The sequence below is a fragment of the Bemisia tabaci genome, chromosome 6, assembly GCF_918797505.1.
Source record: "Bemisia tabaci chromosome 6, PGI_BMITA_v3".
Taxonomy (NCBI): Eukaryota; Metazoa; Arthropoda; class Insecta; order Hemiptera; family Aleyrodidae; genus Bemisia; species Bemisia tabaci.
The window spans coordinates 9,548,861-9,567,670 of record NC_092798.1 but is presented as its reverse complement, the minus strand read 5'-3'; the positions used below and the strand labels follow the sequence as shown (position 1 = coordinate 9,567,670).

The 18,810-nt window shown below is 39.8% G+C and overlaps 1 protein-coding gene across 1 annotated transcript in view; it reads right to left on the bottom strand.

The window, feature by feature from the left end:
• Positions 1 to 18,810, bottom strand: part of LOC109034839 (no long nerve cord) — a 235,444-nt gene that overhangs the window by 10,374 nt on the left and 206,260 nt on the right. Inside the window, 11 exon segments of the mRNA XM_019048214.2 lie at positions 128 to 159; positions 161 to 301; positions 1,462 to 1,560; positions 1,984 to 2,114; positions 3,577 to 3,884; positions 5,119 to 5,459; positions 6,913 to 7,067; positions 9,741 to 9,929; positions 10,371 to 10,482; positions 10,913 to 11,051; positions 12,172 to 12,276. Coding sequence (XP_018903759.2) covers positions 128 to 159; positions 161 to 301; positions 1,462 to 1,560; positions 1,984 to 2,114; positions 3,577 to 3,884; positions 5,119 to 5,459; positions 6,913 to 7,067; positions 9,741 to 9,929; positions 10,371 to 10,482; positions 10,913 to 11,051; positions 12,172 to 12,276 — 1,752 coding nt within the window.

The window sequence follows — 18,810 nt, the reverse complement described above, 5'->3', positions numbered from 1 at the left end:
ATACATTTTGGTCTTCCTAAATGCACCTAATTCCCAGGAAACAAACTTTCAGTGTAAGATGACTTTTGTCAAATTAGAGTACACACATTCTTTAGCAAAATATTCGCAAATTCAAAATGCTACTAACCAATTTTGAGAAGGGGTTTCCGGTTGCAGAGGTATGGTCATGTTTTGATTTCTTCCTGTGAGTCGTGTGACCCTGTCGTTTGACCCGATGTGGGGTTCTCGTGGCTCCAGTCCGAATCGCTCGGATTATCCACAAAACCCGAACTCTTCCCCATCTCTTCGCCTGTTTTCATTCCTGCAGGAGAAAATAAGCGTACGTGGGAGATTTAGTGCAGAAAGACATCGCCTATTCATTAATTTGATTGTATTTTGCGATTAGGAACTACAATTTCCGGCTCATCCGTAAAATCACTTATCTCCGTAGGGAAACAAATGGTAAATACGAAGTTTCTATAGTGAGCTGGAAAAATTAGTTCCGTATTGCAAAATGAGATCCAATTGGACTACATTTTGCAATTCGAAATTACAATTTCTGGGTTTGTACAAAAACAACGTATATGTACCCTTCCCTATGCAGATAAGTGTTTCTAGGGATGAGTAAGAAATTGTAGCTCCTAATTTCAAAACGTAGCCCAATTGTAAGTGCACTTAGCTGATCAGTGTGAAAGTGACATTCTAGAACAAAAATCAAATTGACTCCAGAGTGGATAGTTCCGTGTCTTCAAACCATTTCGATTTAAGACTGAAACATAAATTTTATTGGAATTATTGTCAACATTTACGATGATACTGGAGTATATTGACGGTGTAAGTCGGCAATCACATAACTCGTTTGAGATGTTTGAAAATCTCCTCCTCTATGTTATTTTTTTAAAGGAGAACAAATTGATATCATTCCTTGACGTTTTTGCAGAATTTTCTTCGTGCAGAGAAGAAAAATCACGGCAGTCTTAAAGAATTGCCGTTGAGAAGTTTTCCGTTTAAAAAATAAAGTATGATAGGAAGTCTGCGACGTCGCAAACTGAGTTATGTGATTGCTGACTTACACCGTCGATGTAGAATGATGTTCAAATGTTAATGAACTAAATTGTTTAGCCAAAGAATTGCGTTGAAAGTACCTCCGAAAAATTCGACTAATTTGCAGTAGAGGCTGTTATATCCACCATTTTAATCAGTCGTCATGAGGCAAAGCTAATCCCATAGGATAATATTTAGTTCCCAGTTAGTAACTTTTACTGTGCTCATTTACAATTGGGCAAATGATAAAACATTGGTGCATGACTGGAATATTATTATCTTATCATCTTTTTTACGTTATTCCATAGTATTTTTTAAGCACGACAATTCAATGCGGCTAGTAAAAAAAACATGCTAAATAATACATTTTAAAAAAATAATAACAGAGGTATGAGCTAAGAGTATAATTAATTTAAAGCAAATAGCGACCTTAATTACCTGCATCTAGAGGCACTTTTCCATCCAGTTCTTCAGAACTTGGAAATTGGCCAGGTTTAGGTTTTACCGTGAGAGTTGTGTCCGCTGAGGATAGTCCAGCTGGAATCAGAGAACATTTTTCAAAATTTCGAGATAGTAAAAAAGATCAAGCAAGCAGCCAAAGAAACTTAGTACTGGGGTCAAAACGATAGTTTTGAACCTGATGTTTCTCATGGTACCATCAAAATCTCTAACCTTTCATACCAATATTTGCCGATTCTTCTCCTCCGAAATAGTGGATATTTTCGTCACATCATCCTCGAGAAATAGATAAATATACAAATATCTTGCAATTTTACGCTGCCGACGCCCAACAGTCTGCCACTACTTTTTCATGTAATCACTCCACAGTGAATGCTCAAAAATGATGTAAATAAGTGTTTTTGGAAATGAGAGTTTTTTGTTAAAGTGCATAATCCTTCAAGAAAAATGTATTTGCATAGTGAAGAAATTTAAGCGCGTTGAACATGTATGAAAACTCACCAATGCAAGTGTAGATTCCACCATCAGAATTGACGACAGAGTTAATCCTAAGCGCACCTTTCTTAGAGACCCGGTATTTTGTGGTAAAGTTTTTGATTACTATGTGATTCTTGGCCCATTTGATTTTCGCTCTGCAACAATCAATCAAGAAATGTTCATGATCTCAGAAGTAGTTGTGATAAAATATATTGCTAATCCCCTAGTAGATTCTTGGGAATCAAAAATTAAGTAACAAAATGAAGAGCACTCGTTTTTTTAAATCAAAATCTAGAGTGATACGGACTCGAAGTATAAAATATTTCTGTTTTTTTTTTTTTTTTTTTTTTTTTTTTTTTTTTTTCTTCTATGAGGAGAACAAATTAAAATGATAACGAATTCGCTGAACATGTGTTTGGTAATGTGGTGGTTCTGCATGGACTTCACATGATTATAAATATTAGTAAAGCCAAATTGAAAAGCTCCGGCCTTCAATTCTGTGTATATGCAATTAGGACATCCTTCGAGCACGAATAGTTGCATGTAGGTGTTGTCATTCTAAAGGTCACAGAAATTCGATGATTTTGATAGAAATAAAAGCTAGGCGCGATTAACATACAAACGTTTGAAAATCGCAATACCTCTTATCCGTATTTTGTAATTTAACATGGTAATTATACTCTGGAAAAACATCGAATATGCGTTCAGATGCCTCCCAATTTTTTCTGATTAAGTACATTTTCCAAAAAACTTGCGAATATTTTGATTAGAATTTTTGGATTATTTCACTCGCATTTTAACCTAGTGTATCTAGAAAGTTTAAAGAAAAACACTCATAATATTTCTCAGAAATAAGTACTTTCGTGGGGAAAATTTGGCCACATTTATTAAAAAATAGATACTTCTCCGGCGCCAAAGCTGCCATGTTAAGGAAAGCCGTCGTATGATAATTCGAATTTTACCGAATTTCCTATCATAAAATTACTTAGTGAAGAACGTGCTGAACATTTTTCCTTGCGAAACTCCAACTTTTTAGATTTAATTCCTCATGAAGTTACCTTAAAAATCAGAAAGAAAATATTTATGAATTTGCCTGAAAATACGTGATTTGTCGAAAGAAATTTTGCAGCATCTGAAGGTTTGTACTGCCGTGCTAAGGCAGAACGCCGTATGAGCATTCGAGAGATGCAAATTTTCCCTAGATAGAAACATGTATTTTTGACGACATTCATGCACAATGCGCATTATTCTTTGAAATTTTCCGATATTTTAGATTAAATTCCGCACAAACCTGTCTGAGAATTATGGAAATAAACATTTACAATATTTCTAGTGAATTCGGTTTTTACCGAAAGAAGCTTGGCAAAGCTCAAACGGTGCTCTTCCTTAGCACTGCAGCATACGAGCAGTGGCGTGGCGTGAATGGCGATGTATCGATTGTTCTGCCATTTAAACCTATGATAAAGAATCGATTATTAAGGTGTTCACTGCAAACACCCTGTTTATCGATCCTTTTTCATAGGTTTAAATGGCAGAACAATCGATATATCGCAAAGCACGCCACGCCACTGTTCCTCAGCACGGCAGAGTACACTAGAGTGAAAAGGCGTATCTCACCTGTCAAATCGCTTGACGGGACATTTGATCTTGACGGTGGTGCCCTGAAAAATGACGGCGGGTCCCCCGATCTTGAACTGGACTTTCTTCTTGGAGGGGCTGGCCTGGTTGTATGGCGTGTCGGAGGACTCGATGATGGGCTGCGTTGTTTCTTTGGGGCACTCCTTCGTGTTGCAGGGACGGGAGTCGGGCGGCTTCTCCGTCGAGGGACATAGGGACTCGTGCTTGTCCTGGATGTGGTTTTGCGCCAGCACCTGCTTGCATTGCACTTTCCGCGTTTTCTTGCCCCCTCCGCAGGGCTTCGAACACTGGAAAATAAAACAAGTTGAGTGTGAAAAATCATCCTTAAAGAGTCAGTAGTTAAGGTTAAATACTGATAAATACCAAACCAGAGGGGTCATCAAGGGCTAAAATCAGTCACACCTTAGGACCTAAATTGGCCTTGCTCTAGGGTTGAAACTGGTTTAACTCTTATCATCTGTAACTCCTACATTTATATTTATGTTGGAGGGGCTATACATCAATTGAAATAATTGGTGTTGGGTGTTCATCAAATCTAACAGTGAGATTTGACTCTCGTAAATCTCGGTCTAAAAGTTAAAAATAGTAACGTCTTGAGAGTCATTTTGAGTTTAATGTTCTTATTTGACCATGGCACAAGGCACAAGCCACGGCATTACGCTACGATCGGATGTTATTTCCGGCGTGAGAGATGTAAATTAACACAAAAATCACCTTGATCCTATACCTTGCTTCCAGGTCAAAAAATGACATTAAACTAGAAAGAGACCTAAAAAGTGGCAATTGCCGGATTTCACACTCATTTTAACGACAGTGCGTCTATTTTACTGGGGGGGGGGGGGGTTTGGATGACGTGCGAAAAGCTAAAACCAATTATTTGACAAATTTTGCCTTTGATAATGGCTCTCGATACTTTCATTATTCTGTTATCTTTGTTTTATCCATGACGGTTGTGCTTACGGTTGCTTACACGATTATTTCCTCCCTTTATATCTATATCATTACTTATGAGTATCCCCTTCGTTACGGCATTGTTTAATACTGTGTCTAAACGTCCCTTCCAAAGCAAAAGTCTCACCTCTAGAGAGTGGCGATTCTTGAAAGTTGACAACACTGTCATACCTGCATTTAAATGTATGTTAAATTATCGATTCTTGGCGAGGCATAGGATCCACTTAAAATCGATATTTTCAATGGATTCCAATGGAGCACTGGAAAACAAACACATTGGATCTAGAGTCCAGACACTTGAAAACATTGACAAGGAAATGGACTCTTGATTCAATCGGATTTTTGTTTGAATCAAAACGAAATCCGCTTAAATTAAGAGGCTTGTTCTTGATTTAAGCTAGATTCTGATTGAATCGAGAGAACTTTTTCTTGTCGGTGTTTTTAAGAGTCTAGACTCTAGATACAATGTGTTTTTTTTCCCAGTGAGGTAAAACAGTGTTGCCAACTTGAAAAATGGCCACCGCCCCTGGACATGAATGGGATTAATGTGAGGGTATGCAATGTACTCACTTGGGACCACTCAGAGGTGTGCCACTTGACGGGGCAGTCGAGGACGTTGCAGGAGCGGGTTCCGGCGGGGGGCGGCTGGGGGCAGCGGTCGGGGGGCACGACGAGGGTGTTGCCGGGGCCCTGGGTCACCTCGTGGATGCAGGTCACCGTCCGGGTCTGCGAGCCGAGGCCGCACGGGTGGGAGCACGGCGACCACTCAGAGACGTTCCACCGGGGCGGGCAAGGGTGGACGTTGCACAGCTGCGTCAGCTCGTCCGGCCGCTGGTTCGAGTCGCACATCCACGGCGAGGACACCTTCCCGTCCTCGTCCCGCACGCACTGGATCAAGCTCGTCTGCATCCCTGCAGGAAACCAAAGAGAAGGTTACCTACGACAGTACAGGAAGAGGAGGAAGGTCTCGAGGGAGGGTTTTTGGTGGGTATGGTCTGGAGGATATAGAAGAGAGGGAATTGGTCACTAATCCATGAACAGAGACAAGAGACCCTCCACTGGCCTCTTGGCGACAGGTGGAAGCTTTTACTTTCGGGGATTCAACAGTTCCTTATGGACAATTATAAGGGAGCAACAGTCATCACCCTAATTTCGGCTGTTGACCTACCTACATGGTCGATGATGAGCTTCGGGTGACGTCATGAGCCAAACAAGTTTCCTAAACTTCGGCCATTTTCGGCTTGTTTGCGAAACGAAACTGCCAACACGTTGTTAAACATCAACCATGTAGGTAAGTCAACAGTAGAATGCTGAAGTCCCGAAAGTAAAAGCTTCCACCATGGCCAAGATACTAGTGGAGGGTCTCTTGTCTCTGTTCATGAACGAATTTTGATTTGCAGATACATTGGACTGCATTTTGCCATTTGGAACTATAAATTCCTACTCTTCTGAAAAAACAATTATGTGCATAGGGAAGCAATGGCATATACGTTGTTTTTAAACCGGGCTAGAATTTATAGTTCCAAATTGCAAAATGCAGTCCCATTATCCCGAAGGTAAATGACGCGTAGAACACGATGTACACTTCAAAAATGCGAAAAAGTAACGCAGAAATCGAGATATTTTCACAGTTTCTACTCGTTCTGTTAAACGTCTTTTTACTCCTCGTATAAGAAAGCAATTGGAAAGTCGAAACTATAGCCTCAGATTCAAAGAACTGAATCTCATTCATGTTATCCGCAGTTGATAAGTAACAATCCGCATTGAAATACATTTTACTTCAACAAACATCGGAGGTAAAGGAGAGGAGATACCGATTTGACCGTCGTTGTCCATCACTTCCATCAATTTCCCGCTATTTTGGGGTGTCTGAAATTCCTTCGGTTCTACGAGCTTTTTAATAGCGGGCTTGTTCAGGATTGTGGCTCCAAAAATATGCAATTAATCACCACGTAGTCTACTCACCTGGTGCTGTCAGAGTATTAAATAAAAAACACAAGGTTCAGTGACCTATCTAGGAAAATTAGTTTAAGGGTCGTATTCATAGTCGTTTTTACAAGGCTTTTTTCCATAGGAAGACCCATAGGGTTCATTAGAAAAAAAAAACCATTGGAGAGTCCAGACTCTTGAAAACATTGACAAGAAAAAATACTCTTGATTCAATCGGATTTTTGCTTGAATAAAAACGAAATCCGCTTAAATTGAGAGACTTGGTTCTTGATTTAAGCTAAATTCTTATTGATACAAGAGTACTTTTTCTTGTGGATCTTTTTGAGAGTCTGGACTCTAGATCCAATGTGTTTTTTTTCCAGTGTTACATTGTGATTAAAGGAGGTTTAAAGAGATCCTTGACGTAAAATTTACCTCCGAGGCATGACGCGGTGCACTGGTTGAACCCGTTTGTTCGCCAAGAATACGTCGATTTTCCTGCAAATCCTGGCGCTACCTTGATGTTGACATCACTATAACTCATCCCTGATTTGTACGAGTCTGCAAATCCGTCTCTCACCGTTTCCACCCTGGAAAAAAACACACACATTTATACGATTTGCTTAACAACACATATATTCCATTTAGAACCGTTCAGCAACTCTCTAATGCATGCACCGTCAATGAATAATCGTATAAGAGATTAAGTAAATGTGATGACAAAGCCAGCGTTAGAATTTTTTGTGTCTTTGGATTGTATCTCATAGAGGAGATGATTTAAGAACGGAGATTTTGAAACACCGCAATGGAGATACGCGGTATTCGCACTTCAGTCGGAGCGACACGGACAGCCATCAAGTTTAAAAAGTTGCATCAAGTCGCCGTCACCGCCGACCAACGCGTTTGTCGATCGAATCAACTACAGGTATTACGCGTAGGAAGTCAAAACGCCTTCAATTTTTTGAACGCAATACGGACATCCGTTGAGGTTGTATAGTTGTATCAAGGCGCCGTAGCAATCGCGACCCGATGTTTATCGTTACAGACGAATAAAAGTTGAGAGAGGCCAGTCATAATGCCTTCAATTTTATACATACATATTTTTGGGCAAAATGAGAGACGACGTTTCTCCATTTGCGACGTTGCAGACTTCCTTAGAAATTTTATTTTTCTTTCGAGAAGCTGGTCAACATAAAACTTAAATTCTCCAGGATTTTTCGTATTCGATAGCAAAAGATTCGGTTCAAAATTTAAAGTCGTGAGTTATTGAGGCCGCATCATTACATTTATTCTCCCATTCTATGTCATCCATAGTATAATGTAAAGGAATTCGCTGTAGTGCATTATTAGTGGTAACTTTTGTTTTTTTTAAGTTTTTTTTTAGAGCCACCGTGTTGTCGTTAAAATTTAATATTACACTTTTTGAACATTTTGAGAATTACATTTTACGTGTCAGTTCTCTGAAGTACACCTTTTCCCTGGTAAAAATTGGCGATAAGAGCTGCGTTTCAAAATACCATAGGAATTCTTATGCCGGCTAAAGAAGGCTACAGAAAATCATATAGCTGGCTGTAGAATGCGGAAGAAAATCATACGGCCGGGCTATACGAAGCGATAAAAAATTATGCAGCCGGGCTATAGTTCCTATCGCCGGGCTTTACACTTTATCGCCTGGCTGTTGCTTTTTCGCCATCGATTATAAAAGGCTATAAGAAATTGTGTAGAAATTCGTGTGCTTTGGAAATCATTAAGTTTGATACGGAACCACCTTAATATTTACAAAACTTACATTATATTTTCCTTTAATACATATTTTTTTTCATCAATTAAAATGAGAATAATCCATACAGGATGTGCAAACATTTCAAAATCATGAGTTGAATAACGCTGACTCCGCCAGATTAAATATTAGGGCCTAACACAAAGCGGAGCGGCGACGCACTGGCGCCTACAAACCTAACAGGGATACTTCACGCATTGCGCAACGCGTGAAGTATCCCTGTTAGGTTTGCAGGCGCCAATGCGCGTTTCGCGCTGGCTGCCCGCCTGCCGCGCCGCAGCGTGCCACGGCGCTTGAAGCAATTATTTTACACCAGAGGTAATGCACAGTATCATACGAAACTGAAGGCGCTCTAATATATTAGGAATGGCAGACATTCATCAAAAGTACGGAACTTTCCTCGCAAAATAAATCAAGATACTACGACCGAAAAAGAGAGCAGTAGTCCAAAAACTCACTAAGTCCTAGCATCCGTAATTAGTAACGTTTAGCTTACACTTTATTGCCTGGCTGTTGCCTAATCGCCATCGGCTATAAAATGCTATAAGAAATTGTGTAGCCGGCTATAGAAGCTATTGGAAATCTTACAGCCGGCTGTAGGGCAAAAAATCATGATTTTAATCCATTTCATCAATTTTCGACTCTCTGAAAATTCTCATAGATAATGTCCAGGCTGAGAAGGAAAGGAGATATCACGCATTTTTTAGATCATCCATCGCTTTTTGGAACATTATACTAAACTGAAGACGAACCATACAAACTGTCATAAATGGAACGCAGTCAAAACACCTTCAGATTTTCATATATATGCTATATGGACGTCCATCGATCATGTATGGTTGAATCAAGGCGTTGGCATTAGGAAATCTAGAGCGCCTTCAATTTCTCTCGCATGCAACGCGCGCATCCCTCGAGCACGAATAGTTGTATCCAGGCGTTAAAGCTTAAGGAGATCTAGAGCGTCTTCAATTTTTTGTACACGCAAAGTGGACATACCTCGAGCGCGTGTCGTTCTCATTTACAACACACCTAATTATCTCTTATTTTCTGATCGAAGAAGATAACAGCTTAGTTTTGACATTTCATGTTCGTGTCTTGGAAATCTTCGCTTAAAATTTAAATTTACGCCCTTCAATGTCACGAAAATGAACTGAGCCGCTTGTAAGTCATTTGTGAGTAACCTGAGTGTGTCTCCTGTCAATAACCATATTCTATATTTTTGATTCCAGTCGTTAAATAATTATTTCTTGCAATGCGACCATTCACGCGAAAAGTGACTACCATCCATGTGATTTTTTTCAAGTTAGTTCGAGATATTAAATATTAAGATCTCGACGATTAACTTTTTCCAGTTTTCTAAAAACTATGTCGCAAAAATTTAAGCTCATTTCTTGAGCCAATAAATGGCAAACGTTCCAATATAGTTTAGAATCGCGTTCGAGCGATCTTTTTAATTGCACTGGTCATGAAATTGCTCACCAACCTGTTTGAGAAGGAGCACGGTGTCTCAACGCAACGTTCAGTATCTTTTGGTTTGGGTCCTTGGCATTGTTTGTCCGGCAATCGAGCGACGGTCCTTGAAAAATCGAGGAAAATTTTGCAGTTGACCTGACGAGTTCGGACTCCTTCTCCGCAGGTCACAGAACAGGGGCCCCATTCCTCCGCTATGAACCTGATGATGAAAACAATGGGTGAATGAGCCAACTCACACATACGTTTATGACAATAGTGTAAGAAACTTGAAGCCTAAAATTGTCCATTCATCAACATAAAATAATGTTTGACAGTGGACTAGGGACATAAGTCTGTCGGCTTATTTATTAAAAAAAGTTGCATGTCCTACCAAAAATGAATACATCGAACATCGATAAATAGATTATATCGCTCGGTCTTCAGAAAATTAATCCATATAGGGACTTGGACTTATTTTTCATCAGATGGCGATGACGAAGCATGACCACCCTTTGAGTATACTCGGCTCCTTTGATAGTTCGAGGACACACAAATTCTAATCAGCACCATTCATACTTACTAAAATAAATGAAAAGATTCCTCTCTTCTAACTCTAATAAACTTGTTATAATAAAGGGTTTCGATACGATCGATCACTTACGTTGATTCCGATGGCACATTCAGTTCACTGACAAGTTTCTCTGCGGTGGCTTTCAGTAGGGGATAGCTCAATTCTTGCGAGTCTTTCTCCGCATAACTCTCATCCTCAGATTCTGTGAAACGTAGAGAAAAAGAGAGCGTTGAAAATTTTTATATGTTGCAAATGTATAATCGTATAACGTCTAATTTGTTGTGCCTGGCAACTTGACATTAAGAAAACATTTTTTTTTTACCAATTCATAAGTCTTGGACCATAAAGGACAATTTTTAAGGCCAGCAAATCGAACCCAATCCTTTGTATTAATCCTGCTAAACAAAAAATCGCTTTGTTTGAAGTATTATGACTCGATACTTAAGTGCCCTTCTTGAAGATCGTCCATTTTTTAAAAATTCTTAGATGCGACTGTACCTACAGTTTTTTTTACATATTTTCTTGCATTTTCTCCGAAAAGAAAACTATTTTCTTGACTTCAGCCTTTGGGCTACTGAGTTTTTACCTTATTGGTAAAATCTCTCAAATACCAGAACCGGAGGAATAAGTACCTGTGCATGGCATTCCAGTTGTGCATCGTCTACTCTGAACAGGTTTACTTAGAGGATCACACGATAGAGAGGGGTCGATCTCCGATGGTTTACACGTCACCTCTCGAGTTTGCACACCTTCGCCACAGGATTTTGAACACTGAAAGAGAAAATCACGTATTAGTCTTGACACTAACGTAATGAACACCTAACACTCAATTAATATAATAATCTAACTCTTCTTAATGTAAAAAACAGTGTTTATCGGTACAGAGAAACGAAGTTAGGACCCTCCAATTTTTCAAATAAAGAGATAAATGTATCAGAATAAAGGTAAATGGAAATGCCATGGTAGATGATCAAAGCGAAACCAAGTAGGTTTTGCATGGCTTCACAGCTTCAACACATGACTTTACAATACACGGGAGAAATTACAATTTTCTTAAATTTAACTCTTGAAAATATTATGCGGCAATCTTTAGGGTAGGCATTTTAAATACGCACTTTTTTCTATCCTGCGTGATGTTTTACGTCTATTTTTCGAAAGAGTATTTCGTATCTCGTCCAGAGACCTATAGCGCGGAATGCAACAATGTATATTTTCACCCTCAAATGGACGCATTTGAATCGAAGGAACAATATTCATTCTGACTTGAGCCCTGAGATTCATTAGAATACAAGCATGACAGAGCTCATGTTACAATTGATTTAGTTTCTTTTGATTTAAATGCGTTCAAATAAAAATCGATCTGTGTCGTTCTCGCAAACCCGATGTCACACGCACAGTCGAGCTACTGCGGCTGTCTGTTGATGTTGATTTTGTCTTGCACCCTCGGTCATTTTGGTCTAATTGGGCGGTCGGACTGTGCATTAGACAGAAATTTGGACTACATTTTGCAATTTGGACCTATAAATTCCGGCCCAGTTTTAAAACAACGTATGTGCCATTAGTTTCCCTATGCACATAAGTGTTTTTTCAGTGACCCAGAATTTATAGGTCCAAATTGCAAAATGCAGTCCATTTCATATTTTGTCGGTCTCCGGGTGAGGGAACGTAACTCTATTCCGAGATCGCAAAATTGCCTTGAACAATTCAATTTTTCACAACAAAGTACCTGAGCGACTTTTGTCCGAAAGTTTTTTAATTTTTGCACGAAATCAGTGTAAAAATTGGTGACATTTTCGGTTAGAATTGTTGAAATTTCTACCGATAAAAGTGCAATTTACTAGGAAAAATTCGTCAACATTGAAATGACGTTACGTTCTTCTTTTGAACTTACCCCAGACCAGAGACCTGTTTCCCACGAAGGCGGGCAAGGTCCTAAGTTGCAAGTTTCGTGAGATCTCGGTTTATGCGTTCTGTGCTCACACAGGTGGCTTGAAACCTAATACAAATGAGAGGAAATTAAAGTTAATTATTTAGTTTGGTCTATATATTAACAGAAGTAAATATAATCATCACGCAGCTCCTTCCAACTCACGCAGCCTTGCTTTTTGCACAATGAGGAGGAATGAGCCGAATAAATATTTGCGCGTTTCCAAAGTTCTTTCGAGAAAATTTGTAGTTGTGTTCGGTTACAGTCGCAAAACACTTATTTCGATTCCGATGTTCCGACATTTCTTTTCACAGAATATTTTACACAGGATGAAGATTAAGCAGAGAAAATTCCGGGAAATAATAATCATTGGTTTTCTATTGAAAAATGAGATGTGACAAGAAACCTGCACCGTCGCAAAGAAAGATACGTGTTTCACGACTCAGATATAGACATATTTTATAGCGTTAAAATCCTTACCTTGTGTACGAGGGTTCATTTACGACATTTAGACGAAAAAAAAAAAACCGTGGGTGAGCTTTTTATCAACCAAAACAAGCTGTAATTGGACCGCGTTTAGCCGAAAAGAATAATCAAGCCACACCAGCTATTGCCAAATTTAACTGGGCAATGCACTTTTTTGCAAGAGGAACGTTTGTACGGGTTCCTTAGAAAATTTTTAGGAATTTTCTTCTTATCATGCAGAATATTCACTGAAAGCACACAGATCCTCACGCTAAAGATTAAATTGCCCCATCAAATTTGGGAATAGCTGATAGGGCATGGTTCCTTTCTGCTCAACGAGATCCAATTAAAGTTACAAAGCATTGAGCAAGAATAAAAAAGTTTCCGGGAAAAACGTCGCGCGGTGGAACGGAGTCTTTGGAAGAAGTCGGATATGAAATTTTTGACAAAAATTGAAATTTTTTTGTTTATCTCGTCACAATTTTAATTTTAAGGGGTGCTCTTTATAGGAAATTTTACGGGAAAATCAATGGAACAACTTTTAAAACATCAACATTTCATATTAATGAAGATATACGCTTTTAAAGTTTTTAAATCATGCGCGACATCTCCTATTGACTCGATCCACTGTGCGCCGGGATCCAGCATACTCGAATCTTTCAGTCGTGAATGAAGCACTAAGTTGCAAAATTTTTGCGGCATCGTGATGCTTGTGTGGCGTTTGTGCGAGGAACGCCTCAATCGCAGCGCCCTTTTTTCACCGCTAACGCGAAGAACATGCGGAAAAACCATGGTGACCAACGGAGCGCAACAGTGCGGTCAAATCGTCGCTCCTCTGACGTGGGGGCGTAACTCGATTTCCGCATGAGCCCTAGAAAGCATGGCTTCATATGTAAAACATGGCTCACGTAGGGATCGAGATACGCCCTTACGTCGGAGGGGCGACGAAATTTGCCGGCGCTTTTCCGATCGTTAAAAATCGATTTCGCGGAATTTATCCGCGGCGCTTATCTGAGCAAGCGGTTTCGACAACCGCTGATGTTCCGTATTATGAATCGAACGGGCATTGTTGCCGGGTCGTGCCGAAAACCCAGCATTTTTGATGGAAAGAAAACAGCGGTCGTTAAAATCTCACATGTTTTAGAAATCGAAAAATGGGTTTGGTTTTGCGGAAAACTTCTCTTCTGGAGGACTTTCGTCCTCTGTGCGAATATTGCGCAAATGGTAAAATCGGCCTTACACTGGAAAAAAAAAACACATTGGATCTAGAGTCCAGACTCTTGAAAACATGGACAAGAAAAAATACCCTTAATTCAATCGGAATTTTGCTTGAATCAAAACGAAATCCGCTTAAATTAATAAGGCTTGTTTCTTGATTTAAGCTAGATTCTGATTTAGCTAGATCTATGAATCAAGAGTACTTTTTCTTGTCGATGTTTTTAAGAGTCTGACTCTAGATCCAATGTATTTTTTTTTCCAGTGTAGGTTACTCTGAGCGACATGTTTGACACATTGAAAAATGTTTTTTTTCCTCTCCTTTTTCTAGAAGACTTTTCTTCGGGAGGACTTTCATCGTCCGTGCGAATATTGCGCAAACAGTAAAATCGGCCGAAACCGTAGCTTACTCTGATCAACATGTTTGAGACATTGAAAAATGGTTATTTTTTGGATGGGTGAGGCGGAAACCTTTTCTTTAGGTGGATTTTCATCGTCTGTGCAAAGATTGCGCGCTAGTGGTTAAATCGACCAAAACTTTAGGTTACTCTGAGACATCTGGGGATGAAGAAAGTGTCCTGCTAAACTAATGTACTCTTGTCTCTCTTGCCGTCACTCAGTGTGGTTGCGACTTGCGAGTGGATACCGCATTGGAGTATCATCAATGGGATCCAGGTTACATTCTGACGGTTCGCACCTGATTTATAACCAGGTTGCAAATGTTCAACCAAAAGATTTGAACAATGGAACCCAAAGACTTGGTGAATGTAATCCAAAGAAAAACGAACCAAAAAAGATTAATCGCACATTTAGGTTACTCTGGTACATCCTGACGTTTCGCTCCTGATTTTTTTTACCAATGTTGCAAATTTTCAACTCAAAGATTTGATCAATTGAATCCGAAGACTTGATGAATGTAACCCAAAGAAAAACTAACCAAAAAATATTAACTGCACGTTTAGGTTACTTTGTGTCTTCTTCCCATACTAACACAAAATTTCGGTCACTTTTCTTACTGGGTGTTAAATTTTGATTGACCGCGATTCAAATATCTACAGATTTCATCACGGAATCTGGCAACGTTGAGATGTGGACCTAGAAGGGGGGCGCAGTGGAGGGCTAATTGAAATTCCCGGGCCGTCGCTCCCCCGTTATTTATTGCAACGGCAAGGTTGCATTTGTATGCGCCGGTTGACCACCTTTGACGAAACCAACGAATTAAAGACCATAAATTACGATCATCCGTTAAAGGTCTCCATCCAGGGAACTAATCTTTCCGCAGGGGTAGGCGCTATCCAAAATGCACCTTGCAACTCACTTTTTTTGCGGGTTTTTTTTTCAATCAATCAAACAAGGACCCATTTTGTTCAAAGTAGGGCAGGCTCGCTTACAGTGAGGGACAGAGTTCTGTTCCATAACGCGAATTTTCGCGTGTGGGTTTGGTTGAAGTTTTTAACTTACTGCCAACCTCTAGTACGAAAAAACGAAATTCGCTCTAAGGGAATAGGCCGCAGTGGTCTTGAAGGGGGGGGGGGGAATTGCAACAAAAATGCACGCCAAAAGCAGGTAAGTCTATGGTACATGTAGACTTAAAATTGCGAAAAATGAAATTTTTGGCTAAAACCTATTCTCGAGATATCGCAATTGGATTTGTTCATAGTAAATGCGAGTTTCACTAAAACTCACTACACCTCTTTGGTGTAACAGGACTTAATTATCCTTCAAGATTTTCCCACCTTGTTATACCTGAACCGGATAAACCTCTGTATTTGCCTCAGGTAAAGACTCTTAGATTTTTCCAGCGTACGATAAGTATCTTGATTTATTTAGCGATGAAAGATCTGTACTTTTTAAAGGATGCCTGTCATTCTTAATACGTTCAATTTCGTATAATACTGTACAACCTCTGTTGTGAAATAGTTGCTTCAGGCGCCGCCGCACGGCGAGCGGGCGGCCAGCGCGAAACGCGCATTGGCGCCTACAAACCTAAGTAGATACTTCAAGCATTGTGCAATGCGTGAAGTATCCACTTAGGTTTGTAGGCGCCAGTGAGCCTCTCGCGCCAGTAGCACGCCGCTGCTCCGCTTTGTTAGGCTTTAATATTTATACTCGCATAGTCAGCGTTTTTTAACTCATGATTTTGAAATGTTTGCACACTCTGCATTGATTATTCTCATTTAAATTGATGGGGAAAAATATGTATCAATTTATCGAAGGAGAATAATAATTTAAAGTGTGTTTTTTAAATATTGGTGGTTCCGTGTCAAATTTAATGATTTCCAAAGCACTTTAATTTTTCCTTTTACATTTTGTGCTTTTATTGTGCTGCAGTGAGGTGCACGCGCAACCAAACGCTCAAAATTCGACGTATTTGACTCTAAAAGATCGATGCACAAATGGGTTACAGTTCAAGATTGCGTACTTCTTAGGTTTTTTCCCCTCTTTTATTCATTTTTGCAGTTTCTGTCGGCACAACTGCGGCTTATTGAGATTAATGTCGCTTGAAAAGGTTTTACAAATATTCGTCACGTTTTAAAAATATTAATGTTTTCAAAATGAAGTAATAATTTCGTAAAGGAAAAATTAAAAAAAATAAAAAAAGTACCTATACATATATAAGGTATATTGTACATCGAATATTTTAAGGATGGAAATAAAACCAAATATTCACCAATGACAATTTAAAAAGATGATTTAAAAGGAGAAAGCAGTAACATTTCATTTAGAAAATGAGCAACCATAACAACACCTCCTCTCTCAATTTCTCATTTCCATATTGTCAATATAATTTTACATACCGACTAAAATATAACGCTTGGACCAAGTCAATGGACCGTTGCTTATTTTACGTGTGGGCGTAAACTACTGGTCAAAAAAGGTGCGCGGACAAAAAATCGTTGACAAAATGTCCTGAAACCTCAATTGAATCGATTTCGATCGGTTCACGTTGATCTTCATTTATTGCTCGATTCATATCGATCGAATACATACCCTCTCTCTTCATGCAGACTTCATATCATACTATTTTTTAAACTGAACAATTCGCCTTCTGCTGCATCTGCAGCAATTGTCGTTACGAATATGTTAAGCGTGCTGATTTCATTCCATTACATACTTGACTCTCTGAAGGGGTTTTATATCCGAAAGTAGAGCACCCTGTTGGAGAACGAACGAAGAAGGGATTGAGTGACTCATTCAATCTTACTTCTGTATTTCTCCGACAGGGTGCTCTACTTTCGCACATCAAACGCCTTCAGAGGGTCAAGTATGTAATGAGCTGAGATCAGCACGCACAACATATTTGAAACAACAATTGCAGCAGACGCAGCTGAAGGCGAATTGCTTTCGCACATGAAATGCCTTCAGAGAGACAGGTATGTAATTAGCCGAAATCAGCACGCACAACATGTTCGAAACAATTTCTGCGGACGCAGCAGAAGGCGAATTGTTCAAATATGGTAAATTATTCAATTGCCAACAACTTTTTTGCTCCGATGCCCGGCATCATCTGATGCTATTTCGGCAATTTCTGGGTATTTTGGCGAGGAAGTTCTCCATTAAACCAGTAAGGATTGGGGGGAAAAATAAGCCATTCCCCGAAATGGGATAAATTTCTCTCAAGTATACTCTAAGGCCCGTTTTGTGATCCGCGGGAGCTAAACTGTAAATAAAGATAGGGCTCATCTAGGGACCACCACCTGTCGGTTGCCGCAAAAATTATGAAAATCGGCCCAGTACAACGGTAGAACGAACTGTGAAAAAAATGACAAAATTAAAGGCCAGAGTCCTTATATTGTAGTGACAGGAATCCTATCAATAGGAACATTTTTCGAGTGCACAGTGGCATAAAAAACTGTCCTCAGTACCTTCTCACACTCCTCGTGTTTTACGCAACCCCGGCGAGTAAGGTGAGGGACGAAAAGCTGTGTAGCTTTGCTAATTTTTTCGCGACCGAAGTTACTGGAAGAAAAGCTATTTTGAACTAACTTTTAATTAACTAAAGTTTGAACTAGATTCTCTCTCCGCTAGGGCTCGGCTCCGTTGAAGGCGCTGAGATATTAAACAGCCATGGCAAAAGCGATTTTTATGAAGTTCTGCGTGATTGCAGATGAATCAGCCGATATTAAAAACTGAAAAGTATATTTTCCGATGAGCCCTCAGCTCCTTAAGAATACAGACACTCTAAGGCTCACCATGTAGGGGGTATGGGTGGTTTTAACATCGACCGTTTCAGATGTTGAAACCGAATCTCCTCCGCCTCGAAAACAAACTTCCAAACCGCTCGCAGACATCGCAGTGAAATGAGGCGTGCTCTTTGTAATGACTCCATTGTCGTTAAGGAGAATTCCTCGTCCACTCTCATTTCATTATTTTTTCCATCATTATTCCCCGGGTATTTTCGGAGATGGAGGGCTCTTACTGCTCGTTGCAAGATTTCGGACGGGCTACCAGACAGATGTAGAACTTCGATCCACAGTCTATATGGACGTATTTATGCTAAAAGGAAGTATGTGCAAGCGGAAGGATGGGGTGTGCTCGTTTGAACAGATTAAGAAACAATGTAAAAGTGGATATAGTTCCTTCTGAGAAAATGAAAAAGCGGGATTTTACAGTAAATCAAAAGGAACTGAGCACTAACTCATGAGCCGTGGGCATGTGACAAGAGCGTTGTGGACAGGGCTCATGAGTTAAAGAGTCCCGCCGCCGATCTCCCAGTCGTGCCCGCAGTCTCAGTCGTTGCCGCTGATGTCACTGGCGCTCTTAAATTATCATTCATTCTTATGGCCCTCAACTAACGAGCACACCCCATCTTTCCACTTGCGCATTGTTCCATTTAGCATAAATACGTCCATATGGACTATAACGGAATATTGGAGTTACGGCGGTTTTGGAAGCAGCGAGCCAATATCGCGCCGGGAAATC